Here is a 24,878-nt window from a genome sequence, read left to right on the forward strand (position 1 = left end):
CTTTCTTCCCCCTCCCCAAGGAAGATTCATGAGAAATGACAATGTGAACCCTCTCTGTTGAGATCTTAGATTGGAGAAAGTGGCTTCTCAAATTAGAATTTGGAACACGTTTTCTATAGAAATGATGTCATGTAGTTGCTGGGTTCTATAGCGCCATCAAAACTGTAGTTCACGGCAATAATATGTCTTAGGGTTTTCCTTAAAGGCTAATCTGAGGAAACTTCTTTATAAGGAAAAAATCCGTGGGAGAGGGAGCATGTCTTCCAAATATGAAATCATAAATGTGGAAACAGACTTTTGGAACATAACCTACTTGTGCGTTGGGTACTGCTAATATTTGTACTTAATATAGGTGACTTGGGAATAGAGATCCATACTCTGCATTATTCTAGTTTATTTTTTAAATCAACAAAATCTCAGCCATTAGCTTTATTTTAAAGACTGGGGTATTCTCATGTCCAAGGAAACTCTTGAAAGAAAAACTGAAGAATTCTTATATAGAAACACCTACTGTACATTATTACTACTTTTGGTTGGTTGTAGACCTTAATTATAATTTGAATAGAGGGAAGAAGTGGGAAAGGAGGAAGGGAGACCAATGTATTTGGGTGTTTCTAATCATGTTGGGCAGAGCCTTAAAGTAATGTTGGGCCACTACCATCCACTGTCTGTTTCTAGGTGTGAGAGGACTTACCAACAGCACCATGAAGCCATGAAAGCACAAATACGTGAAAGCCTGTCAGCAAAGCATGCTTTGGAGAAGCAGCAGCTCTTTGAGGCTTATGAGGGGACTCGCTTGCAGCTCAGGTGAGAATAAACAAACTGAATTGCCCTACAAACAGTAGTAACACTCCCCTCCTCCATAGCTTCGAAGAAAATTGTTCTGTTCAGCCCTTGTATGTTTTGTGGTCATTTAGTTGTTGGTTTTGTGTATCCAAGGTCTGACTTAGATAAGATGAATAAGGAGATGACTGCTGTACAGGAGTGTTACCTAGAAGTATGCAGAGAGAAGGATAATCTGGAATCAACGCTCAGGAAGACCTTTGAAAAGGAGCAACAAACCCAGGAGCAGAAGGTGCAGTCTAAGTCTTGCGTTGACTACATTTCTTTGGCTTCCCTGTTGACATTTACGCCAGCACCCTTGTTCTGTTGTGAAACGGGGAGGCATACTTTGAAGCCCTTTGCTTCTAGCACACTAACAGCATTCACAAAATACAGTAAATAATGAAATTGATTATTAAAACCTTAGTAAAAATGAGAGAGGAGAAAATGTCTCTTCCTTATACATTTATTCTCAGGCAAGAATAAAATGTTCTAAAAAATCAAACGTAAGTGGACTTGCGTCACTTTGAGTCCAAAACTTAAGTATCCTCTTTGCATTCCTTTGCTGGCTTCTCAAGTGAGTCTGTGTAGTCCTTTGAGACATTTTCCTCTGACTCACTTCCCTTTAAATACCTAAGTTCTGGGGAGAAGGGCAGCTGGTAACCTGGGTTTACATGCTAGGGAAGGTGGTGACATGCAGGTGTGGAGAGGGAGGTCGCCGGGTGAGTAAGACCTTCAGGAAAATGCGTTTTTTCAGGGCAGGTGAGAGGCTCCAGCCACTGTAATCCTGCCTGAATCTTTCAGTGGCCATTGGCGAGAGTCCAGGTGCAGACTCACATGTAAACAGTTGCACCTTCTCCTCTCTTCCCTCTCCTGGCCTGAGCCCCATCCAGGCACATCTGACTTTCCTTCCACCTGGGACCAGCCTGCAGATCACAAGGTGCAAAACATCTGCATCCAGATTAGAAAATATTTTTAAAGGTCTGAGTAAATATTCTGTACTGAAATTCCTGAAAAAATGTTAGTGAAGCTAGTTATTGCTACCACAGACTCAGAATGAATAGTAAAGAGCAGGTGAAGAATTTGGTACTTTTACTATTTTGAATAAGTTATAGTTTAAAAAAACCCACAGCATGTTGCCGTGCATATATGTCATCTTGGGAAAAAATCTTCTAAAGGGAGCTGTTTTAGCTAGTGCTGGCAATATAAATGTTAGAAGGTATCTCAAATTACCTTGAAATTGAACTTAATTTTCGAGAAGGTTTTAAAAAGTTAAAAGTAGGGAGAAGACCTTTAGTGTGATTCTTTTTTTCCCCCCTTCTTTTTAAAAAATACATATGGGCAAAGGCCCACTGAGCATACACTTGTCTGCAAAGGCTTCAGCAGCAAACCAAATGGCAATTAAAAATGCTTTATTGCTCACAGCTCATCTCGCTCTTCATAGTTTTTCTAATATTTTCATATTACTGAAAGCAAAGCTTGCTGAGTATCAAACTGAACTTCATCATGGGAGTACAGCTGTAGAGCCAACTGTCCCCACTGCAGATTTTTAAAAATATGGTTATGACTATTGAAAAAAATACATAAATTAGCAGGAATGTAAGAGCATTTCTGTCAAAGTGATCATTCTTTCCAGGAATCTGTTTTCTAGTACTTTTAAAAACATTAATCTGCTGTACTTGGACTTCATATTGGGTCAATGGCAACTAATTGCTGCACTCGCCTGATACTCTGGCTTACGACTGCTTTTGCACTGATGCAAGAAGGAACTTGAAAGCTGTTATTTGGCCAATTCAAAAAAAGCTGAAGGGTTATATTTTTTTCCTTTAAAATTTAAAAAATGTCCTATGTAAGACTGACTTTTTCATCTAGTAACTAGTGCTGTACATCTTAAACATGTGTAGATGGATGTGGGTGCAGAACAGCTTCATTACCCTAAAACCCCCTCATGCTTATCCCTTTGTAGTTATGCCTTCTCCCTCCATTTAAAGGGCTGGCATACTTAAAGCATTAAAATTTTAATTCTTCTCTGGGAGTTCTTTAGGGTTGTTTTTTTTTAAATTATTATTATTATTTAGACTTTATAAACCCTTTATAAGTCTTAGTAGTCTCTAAAAGCTAGTCAGAACAGAACTTATTTGAGTTTAAAAGACTTATTTAAGGGTCAGGACAGAATTTATTTGAATTTTTAAAGAGACTGATTGAATTTAAGAGTCAGAACAGCATTTACTTGAAATAAGGAGACCATCCTCCAGTGCTATGAGGTATAGCCACCAATCTGTTTTTTTTCTAGGGAATGTTTCACTACTGATGGGAACTTACTAAACTCTGGAGTGAGCTAGGAAACTTTTGGGGTAACCCTTTTCTGCAGGACATATGCAATTTTTCCCTGTGGCTGACCTTCAGATGACAAATTTAGTCCATACACACAATTTATAAGACAGAAATACCAAGAGTCCAAGGCTATAGTTCTTCTTTTCTGAAACACTTGGGTCAAGCTGCAGGTTATTTCAAAAATTTAAAGCTTTTGTTAACATATAGAACTAGCCTCACATGTTATGGCTTGTTCAGAGAAAAGGGGAAAAAATCACATACATAGAACCCTTCATACTCGCAGGCAAGGCAAAAACGACATACATCCTTATTTTTAATGGTGTTTTTGTACATGTTAGAATTTATTTATACCATTGTAATGCCTGCTCAGTCATTCATTAGTAGAAAACTCTTTTTTTCCTGTATAATCCCTACAAATCAAGTTTAAGTATTTTAAAACTAAGTATTCCCTTCCCTTTAATGGTAAAAATTTATAATTGGATATTTCTATAACATGTTCAAATGGCAGATCTGCAAGGCCAATAAAAGTATGACTTTTTCTCTGAAAAGAAACAAGGCTTTCCTCACCATGGTAGATTGTATTAGATGGCACACATCCTCCCACCCCTAAATGCATGTCCTTGGCAACAGAACTTTGTAGCTCCCCTCTGTAAGATGCAGAGTCTGTTTCTCATCTGTTGAATCTGATGTGGCTGCATGATTTATATTGGCCGATGGGTCTTAGCAAGTATTAAACACAAAGAGGCCTAAGAAGTGTTAATGCATTGGGACTTGCAAGCTTGATGCCTTTAGGAACCCTGTGACTACCTCCATGAGAACGATCTGGTGTAACCTGCTGGATGATATGTGTGACCAAGTACAGTGAACCTGGACTTAACTATACGTGTAACCTCGTAGCCCAGTTGCCTGTAGATATCAGCTTAGTTGACTTAGACCGGAAAGGCCACTTAGCTGACCCACATAACAAGAAGGAATAGTAGATAGTAGGTTTTTTGAATCACTCCTTGACTAGTTTAGTAGGTACCCAAAGTAGCTGGCCTACTCATAAACACCAGCAACATTAGTAGCAATTTTCTCCTAGGCCAGAAATAAATGTGGTTATATATGGATATAGCTCCTTAAGGGGACACACCATAGATAAGACAATTTGGGGATTCCTTCCTTGGTCAAAAAAAAAAAATGTGATGTGACATTGGACAACTTATTCAAATCAACCATGTGGTTGAGACCATCCTATGTCTTAGTATAACTGTGATACCAACTCATGAAGAAATGGGTTCCCCAACCACTGGAAATTTGCCCAAATCGTGCAATGCTGAACAGGATACCTTGCTGCTATTGATGCTATGTGTAGTAATGGAGAGGCATAAGATGGTATTTAAGACAGGAACACTACAGATCAGTTATGAACCAGAAAAAAACCCAGACAAGCAGAGAGGCATTTAGAAATCAAGCCGAGAGACACAAGCTGAGCTCCCGTGGCTGCACTGCCGGAACCGAATCATGCTGCTGCTTTGTGTCGTCATTTGTTGCTATCAGTGTGTGTTGTTCATGACGTCACAGTAGGATGATCAGAAAACCACTTAAAGTTCTCACTCCCTGGTGGCACAATGGGTTAAAGCATAGCACTGTGAAGCTCTCCGAAGCCACTGCAGCACAAGTTCAATCCCCAACCAGGGAGCTGACTCACATGGCACAGCAGACCTTTCCTGACTCGCCCACTGCTCGTCTCACAGTGTATTTCAGCCATTATGCCTGTTCTGCTTCCCACTCTGTCTCTGGTGAATCCTCTCACACCCCCACCTCCAGTTCTGTATGCATAAATAAATAAATCTTCAAAAAATAAATTCTCAGCCAGAAACTCTCATAGTTAATTTTGATCCTTAAATAGAGTTTTATTTGCAATAATGTAAAAAAATGTCAGGGATTCTTCAGTCTACCTGGGCTCCTAGGAAAAGTAGAGAATGTTGTATTCATTATTAAATTTCAAAGACATTTTATAGTTCTCATTCAATAATGCTGTAGTTTTGATTTAATAATTCATCTTTGATAATGGAACCCAACCATGCTGGATTTATCCCAAGATTCTAAGCTTTTCAGACAGAACTATAGACTCAAAAATGTAAATATTTCCTTGGCTATAATACCTGAGTGGGCTATCATATATATATAATATTTTAAAAATATTATATTTAAAAAAATGTATTTGTTCTCCTGAGAATATATTTGTTGTATTAGATGCCTTTATTTTAATGTAGTCATCCTTAGATTTTTTCAAATCCAACTATTTAAAATGTAAGCAGCTTTCACAAGACAGTTTTTCAACCAATTGAGTTGTCGTTTCAGAAGTTCTCTTGTCTCTATTAGCTGCATATAACCATTATTTTATAACTTTAACTGGGAGTCTATTAGTATTGTGCAAAGATATTTACCTGTATTTTATTGAAAGAAAACTATTGGAGGAAAGAGAAGAACATGTGACCACACTATGGGTAGAACTTGAAGGATTTAACATCCTTACAAAAGATTCTAATGTGCTTGGTGAGAAAACTTGTTCAGATTGTTCAATTTTAGATTCACCAGTTAGACTTACTGAGTGCTTATTTTGTGAAAAGCTATGATTGATTGAAAAACACTTTAGTAGCAGAAGTTTTCTTTTTTAAAAATGCCATGCCCCCTAGGGAGTGATTATGTCGAGACTTCCAGAAGAATGTATCTTCAGAGCAAAATAGTTTGACCTAGTAATATACTGATATCATTCATGTGATCTATAACTTTTCAGGACTTGAGAAAATATTTTTGTCAACTTAATTTCTAAACCCTTTGTAATTACACTGTCCAGATGGTTTTCAGACCGCTATTTGTTGTTCTTGTTTTTGACTAGCTATTGATTTTAGTTTTTGTTTGAGTGAGTGTTTTTCTTATGTGAATTTACTTCTGAAAACAGATCAAGCAAGAACTTATCCAACAGCTTGAAAAGGAATGGCAGTGTAAGCTGGATCAGACTATAAAGGCAATGAAAAAGAAAACATCAGATTGTTGCAGCCAAACTGACCAAGTAGCTGCCATTGATGCTGCTTCCAAGAAAGAGATGGCAATCACGGTAGAAGAGCAGAAGCGAAAGATCCAGCAAGATATAGAGCAAGAGAAGGAAATAGCAGTCAAGGGGAGCTTGAAGGAACTTGAGCTTGAATTGGAACTCAAATATTGTGCCAATATTGCCAAACAGGTAATAGGCAAAACAGGTAATAGTAAAATTAGTGGAGCTGTCTATTAATGCCTATTAGTTAAAGCCTGTAAAATGCTATCTCTGATCATAATGTTATAATTGAACATATTTGCACACTCTGGGACAGAGAATCTTAAAACTCTAGGACAGAATTTTCTTAAAATATTTACCATAGTTCTGTCACGATGTTGTCACCCCTCAGTTTTTCAAAATGCTTATTCCTCTAGGTCAGTCTGTGCATTAACGTGCCCAAGATTAAAGGCAGTGGTTTTACAACAGAATGAAACTCAATTGAATTATGAATCCTTATCATTTTATAAAATATATTCTACTAAGGTAGTTAAAAATAAGCACTCCTGGCCCTCCCTGGTGGCGCAGCGGGTTAAAGCACTGCACTGAGAAGCTAAAGCCACTTCCGCATGAGTTCAAATCCCACCTGCCCCGGAGGAGACCACATGGCGAGGCAGACCTCTCCTGACCCGCCCACTGCTCCCCTCAGCAGTGTACTTCGTCCATCTGCCTGTTCTGCTTCCCGCTCTGTCTCTGGTGAAGCCTCTTACCGCCCCTGAGCCTCTGGCCTGTACCCCAGTTCTGTATGTACAAATAAATAAATCTTAAAAAAAAAAAAAATAAGCACTCCTAAGGTGACTAAATTATTTACCAATAGTCTGTGTTAAGATTTGCAGAAATGAATCTGTTAGCATGCCTCTTAAGTGGGGCTTTGTCTATGAATCCCTTTTGCTGACAAAAAGGGGTGCCCTTGCCTCAAGGCCCTTGGGAGGACTCACAAAGCTCTTTCCCTTATAAACTAGGGAAATAAACTTGGTTTCCATGCAATGTCATAATGAGTCAATTTCATTCTCCATTAATAGAATAAAGAAGAGTTAATTAGCTTTATCAGTATTTTTACATCCATTCTCAAATTATTTTGTCTCAGGATTCCTTTATAAAACTTTCAGATACTGAGAACTCTAGAGAGCTTTGTATCTCTGGGTATATCTATTTACTATATAAGAAAATACAAGAAATTCAACAAGAATATTCAAGCAAACATTGGCTGAGTGAACAGTGACATCACTTAACATATAGTGTCTGGATATTATTTTGAAAATTGTTTTGACCTCACAGACTGACTACCTGACAGTGTTCCTAACCTTCAGAGGCCCCCAAAACCATAATGTGATAATATTCATTGTAAATTTATTACTTTAATATTTATTACCTAATCTTCAGATATTTATTACCTAATCTTCAGACAGTACCTTAAGGTGGTTTTAAAAAGTTAGTCAGCATAGGCCTCCATGGTGATGCAAGGGGTTAAGTCTCAACACTAGCAGCTGTCCACAGCCACTGCAGCGTGAGTTTGATCACTGGGCAGGAAGGTGACCCACATGGCGTGGCAGACTTCTCTTAACCCACTCACTGCTCCCCTCAATAGTGTGTTTCAGTAGATCTGCCTGTTCTGCTCCCTACTCCATCTCTGGTGAATCCTCTCACCTCCCACACCTCTGACCTGTACCCCAGCTCTTGTATGCATAAATAAATACAAACCAAAAAAGTTACTCAGCTTTTGATTAATACTTGAAATTCTGCTTATTTGTTAAACTGTTCAACATGATTTTATGAGAGCCCTTTTTTAGGCCTGGAAACAGATGTAATGATGTCAAGGATATTGTCAGTTAGCTAAGGAAATCATTTCCTGAAATGGTTATAATATCTGATCAGAGTAAAGACACTATCCTATAGACAAAAAAAACTTATTTAAGGGTGCCACTGTGGAATTTATAAAATTATAGATTTTGTGAATAATAGCATGATGTGGTAGAAAGAAAATGTTCACATTTTAAAGAAATGTATATTTTTATAGGAGTTTTATATTTTCCTATAGTTTCAACTTCCTGGAATTTACCTGTAAATGTAGTTAGTGTTTTAGTGAGAAATGCAGCCCCTCCTCTCAGCACAGCAAGTGTGTGTGTTTGTGTGAATGCGTGTGAACACATGTAGGACCATGTGGTAATCTGTGACAGATTAACAACCAGATCACTTTGTAATTTAGCAAGTCTTACATTTTTGCCTGAATTGAGTATCACCCTCATTCTTTAGCCACAAAATCAGTCTTGACAGCAAGAAAATCTGCCAAGTATAAGGCACTAAATATTGGTGTGTATGTGTGTGTGTGTGTGTAGGGTATTAGCTCTGGGCAGGGCGAATGGTGGCTATACTGATTGGACAGCAATGGGTACCAAGATACCCTGCATGGAGGACTTTTCCCAAGATAAACAAGATTTTGTTGGAAACGAGTATTTTGTATGAGTTTCCAAGTAGGACTGGCTGTCAGATAAATGTATTGATTCCACCACTTCCTGTAACATTTGCCTGGGACAGTCTGGGGAATTTAGAACAAAAGGATTAGAATCCACTTTTGGGGATATCGTGGGGATACTTGAAGTTAGTTTAAATAATGCCATATCATGCAATCTGAAATGCACATAAAATCATAGTTGTCATTTACAAATGGGGTCTTTTTGAAATTTTATACCTCACTTCTTTTGTGCTACTTTGCAGGTAGAAACAGCTGTGCAAAATGCTCGTGTTCGATGGCTGGAGGAACTGCCTGAGCTTGCAGAGTATAGAGCACATGTAAAAGTGGAAAAGAAGAAGTGGGAAGAACAGCAAGAGATTTCTGTGGCCAAACGGGTAAGGGCTCTCCCAAGAAGAAGCTTCAGGAGGGTCTCTCTGCTGACTTCTCTCATGTCAGTCCCAGGAATTCTTACCTAGTCTCAGAGTTGTCAAAGGATTAGATATAACAATGCCTGTTAAAAGCTCAAGGTCTGACTAGCCATATCTGTTATCATCATCAAGTTGTTCAAGAGAAAATGTATTTTAGGGTCTTGAAACTCATAATCAAGAAGATAACCTTAATCATGCCACTTAATCACATTCTCTCTTGCCTTATCTGTAGGGGAAATTGAAAACAGGTGTTTATCTGCTTATTATTAGTTATATGATACACTTTCACATGCTTAAAGATTGTTTCTGTGCTTTGTCCGTAGGCATGTAACATAATCTTGATAAATAGTCTGTTCTTTTTTACAGAAATGTCATATTCCTTGACTAGAAAAGTCAGATATCTTTTTATCTTCTTCCTTTTTATCTTCCTATTTAATATAAACCAATTTGAGTCAATGTCTATATGCTCAATATAGTCTTGAAATTAGACACAATATGAGATTTGGAAAACTGAAAGTTCTAGAGATTTTTTAAGGTCTTTAGAAAAGAACTAGTAGTTCAGCTCTAACACACAATAGCATATATTGGAAAGCATCGATTTCTGTAGTAACTGTCACTGAAAAATAGAATTGCTTTTCACTCAGTACTATGCAAACTTCAGAGACAGGCTCAATTATGAATAAAAATCTTAATAAATAGCTTCAAGACAAAAGAATGAAGAATCATTCTGTAGTACTCTTATAATCAGATAGTGCTTTAAAAAATTTAAGAATACCCAACCCAAACATCATAATAAACACTAGATTAATTAAGTTAAACATGTTTCGGCCTTCCCTGGTGGCAAAGCGGGTTAAAGCACAGCATTGAGAAGCCAAAGCCACTTCCGCATGAGTTCGATCCCCGCCTGCCCAGGAGGTGACCACATGGCGTGGCAGACCTCTCCTGGCCCGCCCGCTGCTCCCCTCAGCAGTGTACTTCGTCGATCTGCCTGTTCTGCTCCCCACTCTGTCTCTGGTGAAGCCTCTCACCACCCCTCAGCCTCTGGCCTGTACCCCAGTTCTGTATGCACAAATAAATAAATCTTAAAAAAAAAAAAAGAAGTTAAACATGTTTAAACAAAACTGTAAAAAAAAATAAAGCAGTTGGCTCTTTCAGATATGTATCATAGTAATAACTCAATTTTAAGGCAACATACTAGCAAGTATAAAGTAATAGGGTAGAACAGGACATTCAAAACATTTTTGTTTTCATAATAAAACAAACCAGATGGAGGGGCTAATAAAATGTGAAAAGTGAATGAATCAAGTGTGAGAAACATCATATTAATATGTAATACAAAAAATATCAAATTTATAAGAAAAACAAGGATATGGGGGAAAGTATGCCAAGGATACAATCAGATAGTTTTCTTGGGAAGTCCAAATAACAAAGACCAAGAGAAGGACATTTATAACAGCCTTAGAGATAGGCAAACTAATAACAGAATTTAGAGGCCATCCTATGTCATATGTATAAATCCTCTCTTCTTAATTTTTTTTTAAAGGTTTATTTGTGCATACAGAACTGGGGTACAGGCCAGAGGCTCAGGGGCAGTGAGAGGCTTCACCAGAGACAGAGTGGGGAACTGAACAGGCAGATCGAGGAAGTACACTGCTGAGGGGAGCAGCGCGCGGGTCAGGAGAGGTCTGCCACACCATGTGGTCACCTCCAGGGCAGACGGGAATTGAACTCATGCGGAAGCGGCTCCAGATTCTCAGTGCTGTGCTTTAACCCACTGCGCCACCAGGGAGGGCCCCTCTCTTCTTAATTGTGATAAAATATAATAGATCACAGTGTCAAACGGACACAAAGTCTCTGGATGTCATAACCAGTTTGTAAGTAATGTGTGAAACAGGCATTGGACATAATGGAGACATTATATTCATAATGTTATACCGCAAATTACTTAAGGAATCAATTCACCAGAAGTAAAAAAAAATCTGTATTTTCACAAATTATGTGGTAGTACATGGCTGTCTGTTTCCTTGTTCTCTGAAACTTTTAGGACACTGGAATATTTCAGAAGGAAATTGAAGAGGGAGAGAGAAAGAGGAAGGAATATGATGATATGATGGTGTGCATATGCATCTCAAGAGCTCATAAGTCAGGGAAAAGAATAAAAACTAGGTAGAATATAAGAAATAAAATATCAGAAGATCTTTCCTAAGCTTTTTCCTGAGCTATTTTTCTCTTCCTAAGAGACCTTTCCTTCTACTCAGAAGACCAGAATGTATGTGAGTGAAGAATTATAGCTACAATAAGACCACACCACATATTGCTTTTTAAATGTAGCAAGCATGAGAAACCCCTAACCCCCTGGAGGGTCTCAGGCACATTCCTGGGCTTTACTCCTAGACATAATGACTTGGTGGGTCTGTAGTCAGTCTTAACAAGTTGCCTTTCTAGTAGACTCCCAGGTGATGTGACTTTGCTGGTCTCTGGCCCACAATAGGGTATGAAGAGCACTGTTCTAGGTATTACTCAGTCACAAAATGTTAACACGCTGTACATTCTTTCTCGAAAACCAAAAGTGGGAAAGGACCCACCTTTCATAGACATAGCTGGAGAGCTCTGGTGTGATTAGAGTGAGCCATCAAAGTCTCTCAATTCCAGGAATCGAGTTGGCTCAGTGGTTCCCTTGCTTGGTGCACATTGGAAAAACTTAAGGCTCTTAAAAAAATACTATTGCCTTGTCTCTGTTCCTAAGCTTTATGTTTCTATTGTTCTAAGGTGTGGTGTGCCCTAATATCAGGATTTTTTAAAGTTTGTAAAGTGATTCCAATGTGTATTGACGTTGGGTACTACTGAGTCATTTAGTACTTTGAAATTCTCCTTGTGGAACTCATGTGAGAGGATGTGTACTTTTGGTGAAGCAGGGTGGGTTATCCAGATTTCATGGGATACATCACCTCCACCCACAGCTCCCAGTAATGATTTCCAGGCATCCATTGTGATATGACATGTTTTCCCTAGACTCACTCTTTAAGCATGTTTCAAATCACCACTGAATTATTCTGCTGGAAAGTCTTCCTATGTAAAACTCAGTAGATTCCTTCAGTAAACTTAAAATACAACTCAAAAGTTTAATTCATATTGAATAGAGGTATGTAACATGTTTAAAAATCTATATTGAAAATGTTTTCTATGACTAATAGTTTTAAATTAGTAAGCAGATAGCTCGTGTTAATGTCCAGTATAAATATTGAGTAATAGCTGTCACTACTCTCTATATCAGACCTTTGGAAAGGCCCAGTTCTTCTTTGAATAGTGGTATTCTTGTGATTTCCTTGCATTCTGTTAGGGAATACTAGAAGTAGCAGGGATTTCAAGGTCATTATCCAATCTGCTCATTAGATAGAGAAAGATACAAAGTGTAAAAAAAAGTGACTTTTCCAAGGGCACCAGCCGAAAAAAGCAATAACTTCATAAAACTTATTGAGTCCTCTTAGGTTCTGGGCTATTTTAAGTGGGTTGTTTTTGTTTATAATTTTAAAACAACCCTGTCAGGTGGGCATTGTAATTATACCCATTTTTTAAAAAAGATTTATTTTATTTATGCATACAGAACTGGGGTCCAGACCAGAGGCACAGAGGCTGTGAGAGGATTCACCAGAGACAGAGTGGGGAGCAAAACAGGCAGATCGACGAAGTACACTGCTGAGGGGAGCAGCGGGCGGGTCAGGAGAGGTCTGCTGCGCCATGTGGGTCAGCTCTGAGGCCAGGGATCGAACTCACTCTAAAGCAGCTATGGCTATAGCTTATCCATTTTTAAAATGAGGAAACTGAGGGTCAGAAGCTGAGCAGTGAGCCTGTGGCCCCATAGCTGGTGGGTTAGCTCCAGCAGTTCTTGTCAAGAGCCTGCCCTGTGAAACACTGTGTCAGGGTACCCATCACTCAATGGTGGAATTAGAATTAGAGCTCAGAATTTGTGATTTCTAATACATACTTTTGTTTATGTACTATTTTCTGTGATTTAGCCTGATATTCTGCTACAAAAGGAAATGAGATGAAGGAAAATCTTTCTGTTTGGTACTGTCATTTAATGAACAGTTCTAACCAACTAAATTGCATTACAATGCAATTATTTGTCAGCAAGTAATTTCACAGGAGTGTATAACAGTCTTAAGTGAGACTTCCTTAGGAGACTGTTTGCTTCATGAAAAAGATACTAATTTCTTGGGGGCTTAGATAAAATTGAAACTATTTGTGTAAGAAAATTATGTGAATTCTTTTCTAAAATTAATATTGCAAATGCACTAATGTCACATCACAGATAATTTTTAAAAATATAATAGTTTATTTTTACATCATTTTGTGCATTTTTCCATCTCTGTTGCAATTCCCTTAGGCTTTCCATCACCACATCACCTATGTGCCATCACCATAGTCCAGTGCATTTCCCTACCCCCACTGTTTCTGATCCCATTCCCCATTCTACCCCCACAAAATGTCTCTGGTATGTAGCTGTTCATCATTATCATTATTTTCTCACCTGTTCCATTATATTCCTGCTATGAAAGAAACCATCTGGTATTTTTCCTTTTCTTTCTGGCTTATTTCACTAGGCATCATGTTTTCTAGCTCCATCTATGTTGTTGCTAAAGACATGTGTTTCTTTTTTTTTGGTTGCTGAGTAATATTCCATTGTGTATATGTACCATGTCTTTTTTAATCCAGTCATCCATTTTTGGGCATTTGGGCTGTTTCCATATCTTTCCAAATGACATCACAAATAACTCTTAAGCTGAAAAATATAGTGGTTACTAGAGGCAGAGGGGAAGCAAATGGGAAGGAAGAGTACAAGGTGTCAATCTGTAGTAGGAATAACATGTACAAATTTTGGTCAGTTTAAATTTCTAGTTGTCCATGAAGAAACTGGTGTTTTGTTTAAACAAAAAAAAAAAAAAAACAAAACAACAAATGTAAAATATTAGGTCATTTAAAATAAAGGAAAAGATCCTTAAGTTTAGTGTTCACATTTTTTTAGAAATAATGTCTAATTGAAATTCACTTTTCCCTTTGTTTTAAAATCTCATTAAGTTCAGTGATTAACCCAAGTAATTCTTTTGCTTTTCTTTAATGAGCAGGATTATAAAGACATTTAAGTGTACATTGTATGCCCTCTAGATATCATTTGCTGTTTCTGAAGCTAAAGAAAAATGGAAAAGTGAACTTGAAACTATGAAGACTGTAATACCTGCAAAGGAATTGGAAGAGAAGATTAATTCTCTTGAGAGGGAGCTTGAATTGAAGAATGAGGAAACCCCTGTGGTTGTCAGAGCCGAGTTGGCCAAGGCCCGGAGTGAGTGGAACAAAGAAAAGCAAGAAGAAATCCACAAAATTCAAGAACAAAATGAGCAAGATTACAGGCAATTTTTAGATGATCATCGAAATAAAATTAATGAGGTGCTTGCGGCAGCTAAAGAAGACTTTATGAAACAGAAAACTGAGCTACTTCTTCAGAAGGAGACAGAATTGCAGACATGTCTAGACCAGAGTCGTAGAGAATGGACTATGCAGGAAGCCAGGCGGATCCAACTGGAAATCTATCAATATGAGGAAGATCTCTTAACTGTACTGGAATTTCTGTTAAAGGATACCCAAAAGGAGCGTGTCAGTGGCTCCAGTGACAAGCAACTTCTGGAACTTGTGTCGACTTGTTCTTCTAAATGGGTGTCTGTACAATATTTTGAAAAACTGAAGGTGTGCGTACAGAAAGCATTTCGAGATATGGTCTCCCTCCTGAAAGAAAATGCCCACCCAGAGGAAAAGGTATGTTCCTGAGATGTGAAAACAGCTATTATACAGCAAGGATGTTTGTAAAAGTTATATTGTCAATTTTTTCTTTCTTCACTTCTAGAGTTTAGTAGATGTACCAAATGTGTTTTTAACCAGTGGTTTAAAAAATGTATAGCAAATTCAAAGCATCACACTTTTTTTCCCCAAAAAACCTTTACTTCTTCATAGTATCTTATATAAATAAGAAGCAAAGCTTTAGCCTCTAGACATCTGCCTAAAAAGTGTATGCTATTCTTTGTAAGGGCCTGAGGTATCCAGAACTGAATAATTGCCATTCCTATTTTTGCTTTTTGGGCATGTCCACTTCAAAATATAATGGAGCAGTTTCAATTAGGGTTTCTTAAGGACATTTAAACAGTTTGGAAGTCTGTTTTTTGCTCTCAAGGAATTTATATATCATGTAGGCATAAAACATCAACCTAGTAGAAAAATGTTGCTATAGAAACAAGCAAATATAGGTACAGCTTACATAAAATTCTGAAGCCCAGTTTCTTTGGTGTATTGTATACATGCACATAGAATTAATTAGTTGTATTCTTTTAGTTATTTAAGTTCTGACCTAATGTTTGTTTGAGTGGAAGATCTGATAAAACCAAAGCATTTACTTATGCCTAAGGAAACTAAATATGCTTGAAAAATATCAATACTTGATATTCTAGGTTTTGTGATGAGGTGACTTTGGCACTTAAAATTAGAGATAGAATAAAATCCCAATATTATCAAGTTTGTCTGATAGGAATGTGAGATAAAAGAGCCAAAGTTTAGGTTATTTTGATAAAAAATTTTCAAGATCAGGTTTGAATATTTGGTATTGTTTCCTGCTAGAAGGAGTTACAAGCTAGGGAAAGTCTGAATTCTAGCTCCACACTTGGATAAGTAGCTTATTTCCTTTGATAGTCATATCTATACCAGCTCATCTGAGAAAGAAAACACGTATCTCTGGGATAATTCCTAGAATTTTGCTCTGTGATACTGCTAGGCTTTTTTGCATCCTGCATTTGAAATGGTATAGAAGTTTGGAGGTGAAATTTGGCTGAAAGATCATTCCCAGTTGACCCCAGTTGATATTTTTATTTTTGGTTTCACAAATATGTTACTGCTTAGTAATGGCTTTCGACTTGCAGGATCACTTCCTGTGAATACTGAGAATCTTGAGAAAAAAATAAGTAAGAATAGTTGATAATAGTAGGTTTTAAGGATAAGAGGTAATGGGGAAATCATATGCTTTCAGGTTCACTTTCCTGAAAGGGTCATCTGTTATAAGAATCAAGGATCTTCTACGATGGATATATAGTCTACCCTAGGGTCTTTTTTATAGGGCGTGTAATTGTGCAAACAGTGTAAAATCATCTGCATGACTTAATATGACTTACATGTCTACCGAGACAGAATCACATAATTTGGCTAGGAACTTAGACTTTTGCAACTTTTGTTGGGTGGGATCAGATTCCATTGCTGAGAAAAGGGTGGTGGCTTTGAAATGCCTACTCTGACATTGCCATAGAGTAATGCTTGACTTTTGAAGTTTTAGAGCTAATACAGTTCAGGGGTTGAGGTAAAGTAATTATTATGGAGCACTGATTAGTAGTTTGCAATATAGGTGTCATAAATGTGAAAATCTATGGTTTGTAACTTACTAAAGTTATAGTTTTAATGAAAATCAAAAAAGGAAAAATAACAGTATATATATATATATATATATATATATATATACTCATTAAAATAACTTAGTTGATCAAAACTTTTCTTGAAGTGGAAAAGATGAAGTTAATTAGCAATGCATTTTCCAGGAAAGTGAATGCCTTATCAAAATATATTAAAACCACATATCATATGGATAAAAGAAAACAGAAATATCAATTGGGACAAAAATTTCAAGTATGACTCTTTTTACCACCAAAGTCAACTTAAAACTAAGTTGAAAAGGTTGCTTTTTTCCTTCCATTTTTGGTCTTCTTGACTTTTCTCCAATTTTGAGTAGAAACCAAAACCATTGATTTCTTTTGGGTTCAGCTTTTATTCCTCATTGACCTTTACCACATTGCCCCCCCATTGATGGGATTTTGCCTTTTCTCTTCACTGCCGACTTCTGCATCTGTTGGTCGGTTTCCTGACAGTGAAGTGAATTTCTCTTAAAGCAAAACAAAGCCTTTTATAATCTAAAATTTAAAACACATCTATAATGTGTTTTAAATTGTTAAACAAGAAAGTTTTTATAGATGACCTGTTCTGTTTCTTGCTGATACAGTGAAGTTAGTAGTTGTCCAAAATCTGAAAATAAAGGGCTGTTTAACTGTTGATGCATTTATTAGTTGTATTGCCAGCAACAGGAACCAGAACACAAGTGTTTGGAAGGCAAAAGGTTGGTATTAAAGTTTTTAATAAATGTGACTGACTCCCTTTGCAGTGAAAATGTTTGAGATATTCAGAACAATACTGGTTTCATATAATATGTCCTGCATTTTATCACACAAACCACTAAATTATCTTAAATTTATTTTTTTTAATCTATATATTACACATAGGGTATATAAAGTATATCTTTTGCTTTCTCATAGATGCCTTACCAGGCATTGGTTGGATAATGTTCTAATTCAGAAAATAGGGTCATACAAGACTCTTTCATAGTAATGACAGTATTGATGTAATGCTCTTAAAAGAATATCGGTGCTGCTGGAGACAAGATATATTTTAAGCAGTGATTCCTTTTGTATTTTCAATGTTAGCATTTTAGATAGAGAATTGTGTAAAGATTTTTCACTCGGTACAAACTATGAAGTTAATAATCTCTTTCAGAAAAATGCAGTCAAGATTTCTAAAGATCCTTCCCCTGCGGTCACTAGCAGACAAGACACTGGAGCCACAGTAATCCTTCCTGCACCCTCTTCTGGACACCACACTCAGCCCTTGGCCTCACCAGAAACAGAAGCAGAACCTGGTAATGGAATTTTCCTCCTCCCAGCATGTGTGTAATTGCTTTGAGCATAAAAGGATGCATATAGTTTATGCATGAACAATTAGTGCCATTATCCCTCCCTAATGTATCCTCTCTCTAGACTTCATTTGTGTGTAGAAGGCAGGGTTGCTTTAAACACTCTTACTTCTACCTTGCCATGGCCTACCTTCCATATGATAAGCAGAATAATATGAATTTTAGTGGAGGAGTCATGGTTTTATTCCATTACTTTACTGAGAAATCCAGAGTTTTACATAGAGTTGCCAAATAACAGAGACATTTTCATTCAAATTACTGAAACTTACTTGAGCCGTTTTTTTTTAAATATTTATTTATTTATGCATACAGAACTGGGGTACAAGCCAGAGGTGCAGAGGCAGTGAGAGGATTCACCAGAGAGAGTGGGGATCAGAACAGGCAGATCGACAAAGTACACTCCTGAGGGGAGCAATGGGTGGGTCAGGAGAGGTCTGCGGCACCATGTGGATCACCTCTAGAGCTGGGGATTGAACTTGCACTGAAGTGGCTGCAGCTTGCTTGCAGTGTTGTTTCTTAACCCATTGCACCACCACGGTGGGCCTATCAGCCATTTTTAAGTGGAAATCTTTCTGAATTCTTTTAGTTGTTTTCTGATTTATATGTGATTCATCCTTGTAGTTTGCCTTCTTTGGATATATGGTTTAACCTCTCCTTAATGACTTAAAGTTGTCATAATAAAAGGGATTATTGTGGTGTACTGGCTGTATCCCTTCGAGGTATTCAGAGCTGCCATAGACAGTAAGGCTTATCTTGCCTATTTACTGAGATTTCTGAACTAGGAAGTGGCCAGTCCTTTATTAATTTCCATCTGTTTTTAGGCAATTTGTCCATGACAACCCACTGCTTCCTCAGATACAAAGGTGTCATACTCTTTCTGTTTCTCATCTGTTGTCTTCATTGTAACCTGGAAAAGAACTAAGAATTGCTTCAGCAAATCATATGTATTAAATCAGTAATTTTAATTTCAGCACACTTCTAGTTCAATGGGCAACATTACCAGACTCTTACAGATTCTCAGCCTTTCCCAAGAGGTCATTTGGCAGTTACTTATCTCATCATTCATAGAACCTTTCTTCTTACTTTTAGTTTCTAGATGGTTGAGAATTTTTTATTTCCAACTAGGTCGGTGTTAATACTACCTAAATTTGTACTTCTTACTTTTTGGTTTAATTTATATGTGTTTTTATATTTGAAATATCCTGAGAATAATTTATTTTATTTTTTTAAAGATTTATTTATTTATGCATACAGAACGGGGACACGGGCCAGAAGTTGAGGGGTGGTGAGAGGATTCACCAGAGACAGAGTGGGGAGCAGAACAGGCAACTTGACATAGTACACTGCTGAGGGGAGCAGCGGGTGAGACAGGAGAGGTCCGCTGCGCCATGTGGATCACCTCCTGGGCTGGGGATCTAACTCATAGTGAAGAAGCTATGGCTTGCTTGCAATGCTGTGCTTTAACGATTGTGCCACCTGAGAATTATAATTTTTTAATTAGTAAGATGGGTAGATACAAATTTCAGATATTAGTTGGCTTTGGGAAGTCCTCTAATTATGAAAGAAGTTAGTTTTGACCTAAACCAAATTAGACTATAAAATGATTTACTTTTCCCCTTTCAGTCTTTTTCCCTAAAAAAGCAAGCACATTAATGAATTCATGAGAAAGGATCAAATAACCCTAAACATAAAATGATAAATTATTTTACCATCATACAGCAAAATATTCTTATCTCATCTTTCCTATCCCTACCCCATTGCTGGAATCGGCCATTTCTTAAAGATTCCTGTTTCTTGTTAGTGGGGAATGGCATTCATCACTAAGAGTTGAGTACTAAGCATTATAGCAATTTTTAAAATAGATGGTATTATTCAGCAATGCATTGCTTAAAAAATAGTCTCAGAGAGTTTACTGTGTGCTGTGAGTTACAGAGTCAGAAAATAATGGAAATAGGTTTAAACCTAGTTCTTTTTCTTTTATGCGTAATGTTTCTAGCTGTTACATTATTGCCTTTAGTTTATCTGGTTTTCTTCCCTTTTTTGGTTGTTCTTAGCCTAAAATGATATAAAAATTTGCTGTTATTTAATTTTTGCAGGTAAGAAAAAGATCCTTGACATTAAAGATTCATGTTGTGGAAACTGCTTCCAAGAACTTGAGAAGGCAAAGCAGGAATGTCAGGATCTGAAAAGAAAACTGGAGAAATGCTGTAGGCATTTTCAGCACTTAGAAAGGAAACACAAAGCCGTAGTGGAGAAAATTGGAGGTTAGTGCTTTGCACCTTGTTGAAATGTAACGTTTTAGTCAACATAGGCACTGATTCTCTTTTGGGATTAATGTGAACTCATATGGACCATGTTTCTACTAACCAAATTATTACTGATTACAGAAGGGGAAAATTTGAGCTTTTCTTTCTGTTTTGATTGTGTGGCTAGGTATTAAGTGAGATCTAGGCACTGGGAACACAGTAGTGAATGCATCAGATAATTCCAGTTCTGATGGAGGTGTACATACCTCCATCAGATATTTTCCTTTAAGAAAAATATCAAGTGAGGAGAACTAATAGATTCACAAAACCATTGCAACATTGAATGAATGCTACTGGCAGTAGGTTTATGTAAACCTGGAAGAAGTGGCGTCGATTACCTCTTCTCCCTCAGAGTTAAGGAAAGCTTTATCAAGCAGGAAGTGATTTGCGATTGAAGTTGTTTGCCAAAAATGAACAGCATTTTAGGCAGAGAAAAGCTATGAGCAAGACTGATGTTTTGATCTGGCCCCTTCCAGTCCAGTCCAGTCCACTCTTCAGTTTGCTGTCAGGGCGATAACCTAAAGGGTGAGGTCCTCTGCCGTTTCCATTTGCCTTTCTGATGTGATGCAATGGGCCATATGTGCCTGTTACCTCTTAACTCTCTCTCTTCCTTTATATCCTGTGCTCTATTCTCCTTACATTTGAAATAGTTCAGATCCTGAACTGGTCAGGAATCTTCTTTAACTGTTACACATTGCATATGGTGGTGTCACTATGCCCTACACTACACCCTCCCATTCTCATGTCAGCCTAATTCTTCCTCTTACTGTAGGATTTGTCAACAAATCCTCTTACTGTAGGATTTGTCAATTCTTCCTCTTACTGTAGGATTTGCCTTGTCTCCAGAGCCCTCCTTAATTTATCCCAGTGTGAGTTAGAGTGGTCATTCTTCGTGGTCCCATTAGTAGCTGGCTTCCCTTATGTTACTGTTCTCTGTTACTTTCCTGATACCCTCTCTGATCCATGAGTTTCCTGATTATAAAGAATATGTCTTGTACATCTCTTGTTTTGCTCGCTGCTCCCCTCAGCAGTGTACTTCATTGATCTGCCTGTTCTGTTTCCCCCTCTGTCTCTGGTGAGTCCTCTCACCACCCCTGCACCTCTGGCCTGTATGCATAAATAAATAAACCTTTTTTAAATTTTTTTTTTTAAAGTATATTTTAGTCATGGTGCCCTCTACTTACATACAGACAGTCATACAAGTTTGAATGATGGTGAATTGTAAGCAAAGTTCCCAAATAATTGCATCAACCAGGAAAAAAGGTGATAGATTCACTTTTTTTCTAATTCACCTCTAGGCCTGGGATATTTTGTTTTCAACCTTATCCTTTAATCCACCCTCCATAGGGAGGTTAGAGGGCCCTTTTAGAAAAGTAAATTGAATCATGACATGCTCTTGTTTAAAGCCCTTCAGTGAGCTGTCAGTATGATTACAGTTAAGAGGCTGCCTGCTCTTCCCGCCTCATTGCCCCTCACCTTCTCTCTCAGTAGAGCCATAACCTGGACTGCACTGTCTTTCTTAGTGGCTCCTCTTTTTATCCTCTTCTTCCAGTCTTGGCCAAATCCTACTCATCTGTCCCCCAGTGCATTATGTCCTCAGCTGACTTTCCTGACATCCCAGACTTGGTTAGGTTCTGTTACACAACCCCCAGAGCACTTAGGATTTTTATAACATTTACTATCTTTGCAATAATTTATTGTGTGAATTCTCCTTTGGAGAATAGACTTGATGGAATCAAGGATCAAGTCCTATGCCTACACTTAGCTCATACCTGGCATCATAGCACATGTGGTAGATAGTGTGGACTCAGAGACCCCACCTATACCCACCTCCTGCTTATCAAGTTTGTTAGAGATAATAACTTTTTTTAGAGGTAATAATTTAAGGCAAAGGGTTTTATGAATTTTAAGATAAAATTTTTAACAACTGCTGTAATTACTTAGCTCTTTAGAGGCCAGGAGAATAAATGAAATTTGTTCAACTGTAGAAGTAGGTGTGATACAGTTCTTGTAAAATTACATGAAAACCAAGAAAATTTGTATTATGTAAGATGACAAGGACAGTTGGATTATAACAACTTTTAGCACTGTATACTCTGATCATAAAAATTAGTCTACGTTGTGTTTTTTGAGGATATTGTTTATAACTCAGATTTAGAAATAACCCAAAAAAATTGATAGTTAGCTCAAAACAGTGGCTGATGACAGGGACCAGGTCAGAACTTAAGTGATTTGATAATTGAATTTCAGTTTTTGTCTAATGTAAATCTAATAGGTGATATTATTTTTTGTTAATGTGGTACTTCTTAAATTCATTTTCCATTCTCCATGGTAGCATTTATGAAAGGTAATGGAGTACATGCGAGTGGTTTAAAAATATACTAGTTTATATCAATCATTGGATGGATAAATAGTGAATGATTCATTCTCCAATTTATGGGGTGTGCTGAAAGGGTGCCTTAGTGAGACACATGGGGGCCTATTTATTTACTGCACATTGATACTGTAAGCCTTGTATAAGGGGCTGTACATTCTTTAATTTCTACTGTAATCTTCAATTACAATAAACGATCCCTGCTTTGTATATGAAAAAACTTACATTCTGAAAAGTAAAGCAGTTTGCCTGAGCTCCAGTAAGAAGCAAAGCTAATCTAAAAGCTGATCTAAACTCTGTCTCTGACCCTGAAAATCATGCTTGTTATTACATGGACTCCATCAGTCTTGTCATCATTCTGAAAATGGCCCCTACTTAAACTTAATTTTTGGATCAAGTTTTTTCTTCAATGATCATGTTTCCCCAGGACCCAACAGGGAATATGAAATTATAAATCTAGTGTGTTTCCACAAAGCTTTAGGTCATCGAGAAGACAAAACACATGTGTATGAAGCGATGGGAAACCTATTCCCAGACAGTGCATCATTCAGAGCAAGGTGAAGATAGAATACAGATTCTTAGTGCTGAGAAAACAGAAGAGGGAGTGATCAGTAGAGGGCTCTTCAGGAACGAATGACACAAGGGAACAACTGGACCTACATACCTCAGTCTCATCTATAAACATTCTCATTGGGAAATAAGGGAAAGAAAGGCTGAGGGGGGAGAAAAAGATTAATTGACCAACGGACTACACATTTTCTTTTTTAGAAGAGAATAATAAAGTTGTCGAAGACTTAATAGAGGAAAATAACGACATGAAGAATAAATTGGAAGAACTGAGAACTCTTTGTAAAACACCGCCAAGGTAGAATTTTACTATTTTAAAGATGTTTACTTATAAGTTTCGCTAGCTGCCTTTATCATGATAGCATACCAAGAATATCAGTTTTAGTGTTCTACAGCAATAGTTCATAAAAGAAGAAAATTTCAAAGCCCTGTCCCCAGAAGCTGTCCTGTGTTAGTTTTCTACCATTTAAATCACTTTTTTACATACACATTTTAACATGTGCTTGTTTCTAATATTGAGATTATCATATAAGCTACCTTGTAATCTTTGAATAACTCATTACCTAAGATTAACATTCCCTGTACATTAATTACTCTGCTAGAATATGCATTTCAATAGTTGCATGGATTGTGTCATGTGGGTTTACCGTGACTTATTTGTCACTGTATTTCTCTTGTTTTAATAACTGCACAGCAATGTATATGATGTTTTTAGCACATGTTTATTAAAATATACAAATACATATTTTCTCAAATAAAAATGTTCACTTTTAATCTCTGTTTTGGCAATCTCTGTTTTGTCTTTAGGTCATTATCAGAAGGGGCCATTGAAAATGCTTGTCTGCTGTGCCATGGCGGAGCCTTGGAAGAACTTCGAGGGCAGTATATTAAAGCTGTGAAAAAAATTAAGCGTAAGTCCCTAAAAAGACACTCCAGATTTTAAGGGTGGTGTGGGCCTTTTGTTCTCCTTGTTTTTAAATGTACATTCAAAATTAACTAGAAGTAGTAATTTGGGGGAATTTTTCTAAATTGCCTTCTTCTGGGCTTTTAACTTGTTTTTAGATAAGAATATCGATATCTTTCCTGAATTATGCAATAACAAATTCTTTTGCCCAAGTAATAGCTTTTGGGAGTTGCAGAGTTATTTTTACGTTTTGGTAACATTCATAATAAACATTTCATAATCTTACAATGTAAGTTTAAACTGATAGCAGAGAAAATGTCACCTGAGTTTTAAACTAGCAGTTATTACTTCCTTTATTATTTTTTTTTTCCCCTACCAGAAACTTTAAAAACCACAGAAAGTGGATTTGGTTTGTTGTCCTGTTGTTTCTCATTGTTTTGATAAAGGATTTAATGGTACATGAAAATCTCTTCATGGAGTCCTTACAGTGTTGTGACATGTGCTGTAGAGCTTCTTTCTGGTTTTCCCAGTAGACTACCACCTAGGTTTTCATTAGAGCATCTCATAGAATGCATATGTGTCCAGAGCAGGAACCAGTGTCTGCAAAGAACAGATGCATATTAATCTCCTAGATGAGCATTCATTTACATCAAATGAGTGGGAAAGGCCCCAATTTCTGAATATAATTAGTATATCAGTAGAATCATGTGTCAATGTTTTGAAAAGTCTACTCAGTATCAGTAAAGAAGTTTTACTTTCTCAGTTCTTGCTGGCACTACAAA

At 37.2% G+C, this 24,878-nt stretch overlaps 1 protein-coding gene across 1 annotated transcript in view; it reads left to right on the top strand.

The window, feature by feature from the left end:
- Window positions 1-24,878, top strand: part of CEP152 (centrosomal protein 152kDa) — a 76,688-nt gene that overhangs the window by 46,061 nt on the left and 5,749 nt on the right. The window contains exons 15-23 of the mRNA XM_012728533.1: window positions 679-807; window positions 940-1,075; window positions 6,104-6,385; window positions 8,951-9,082; window positions 14,282-14,926; window positions 17,750-17,891; window positions 20,042-20,209; window positions 23,394-23,490; window positions 24,000-24,103. Coding sequence (XP_012583987.1) covers window positions 679-807; window positions 940-1,075; window positions 6,104-6,385; window positions 8,951-9,082; window positions 14,282-14,926; window positions 17,750-17,891; window positions 20,042-20,209; window positions 23,394-23,490; window positions 24,000-24,103 — 1,835 coding nt within the window. The remainder of the gene's footprint in view (window positions 1-678; window positions 808-939; window positions 1,076-6,103; window positions 6,386-8,950; window positions 9,083-14,281; window positions 14,927-17,749; window positions 17,892-20,041; window positions 20,210-23,393; window positions 23,491-23,999; window positions 24,104-24,878) is intronic.

This window comes from Condylura cristata, unplaced genomic scaffold (assembly GCF_000260355.1).
Source record: "Condylura cristata isolate star-nosed mole 26May11 unplaced genomic scaffold, ConCri1.0 scaffold00023, whole genome shotgun sequence".
In the NCBI taxonomy this organism is placed as follows: domain Eukaryota; kingdom Metazoa; phylum Chordata; class Mammalia; order Eulipotyphla; family Talpidae; genus Condylura; species Condylura cristata.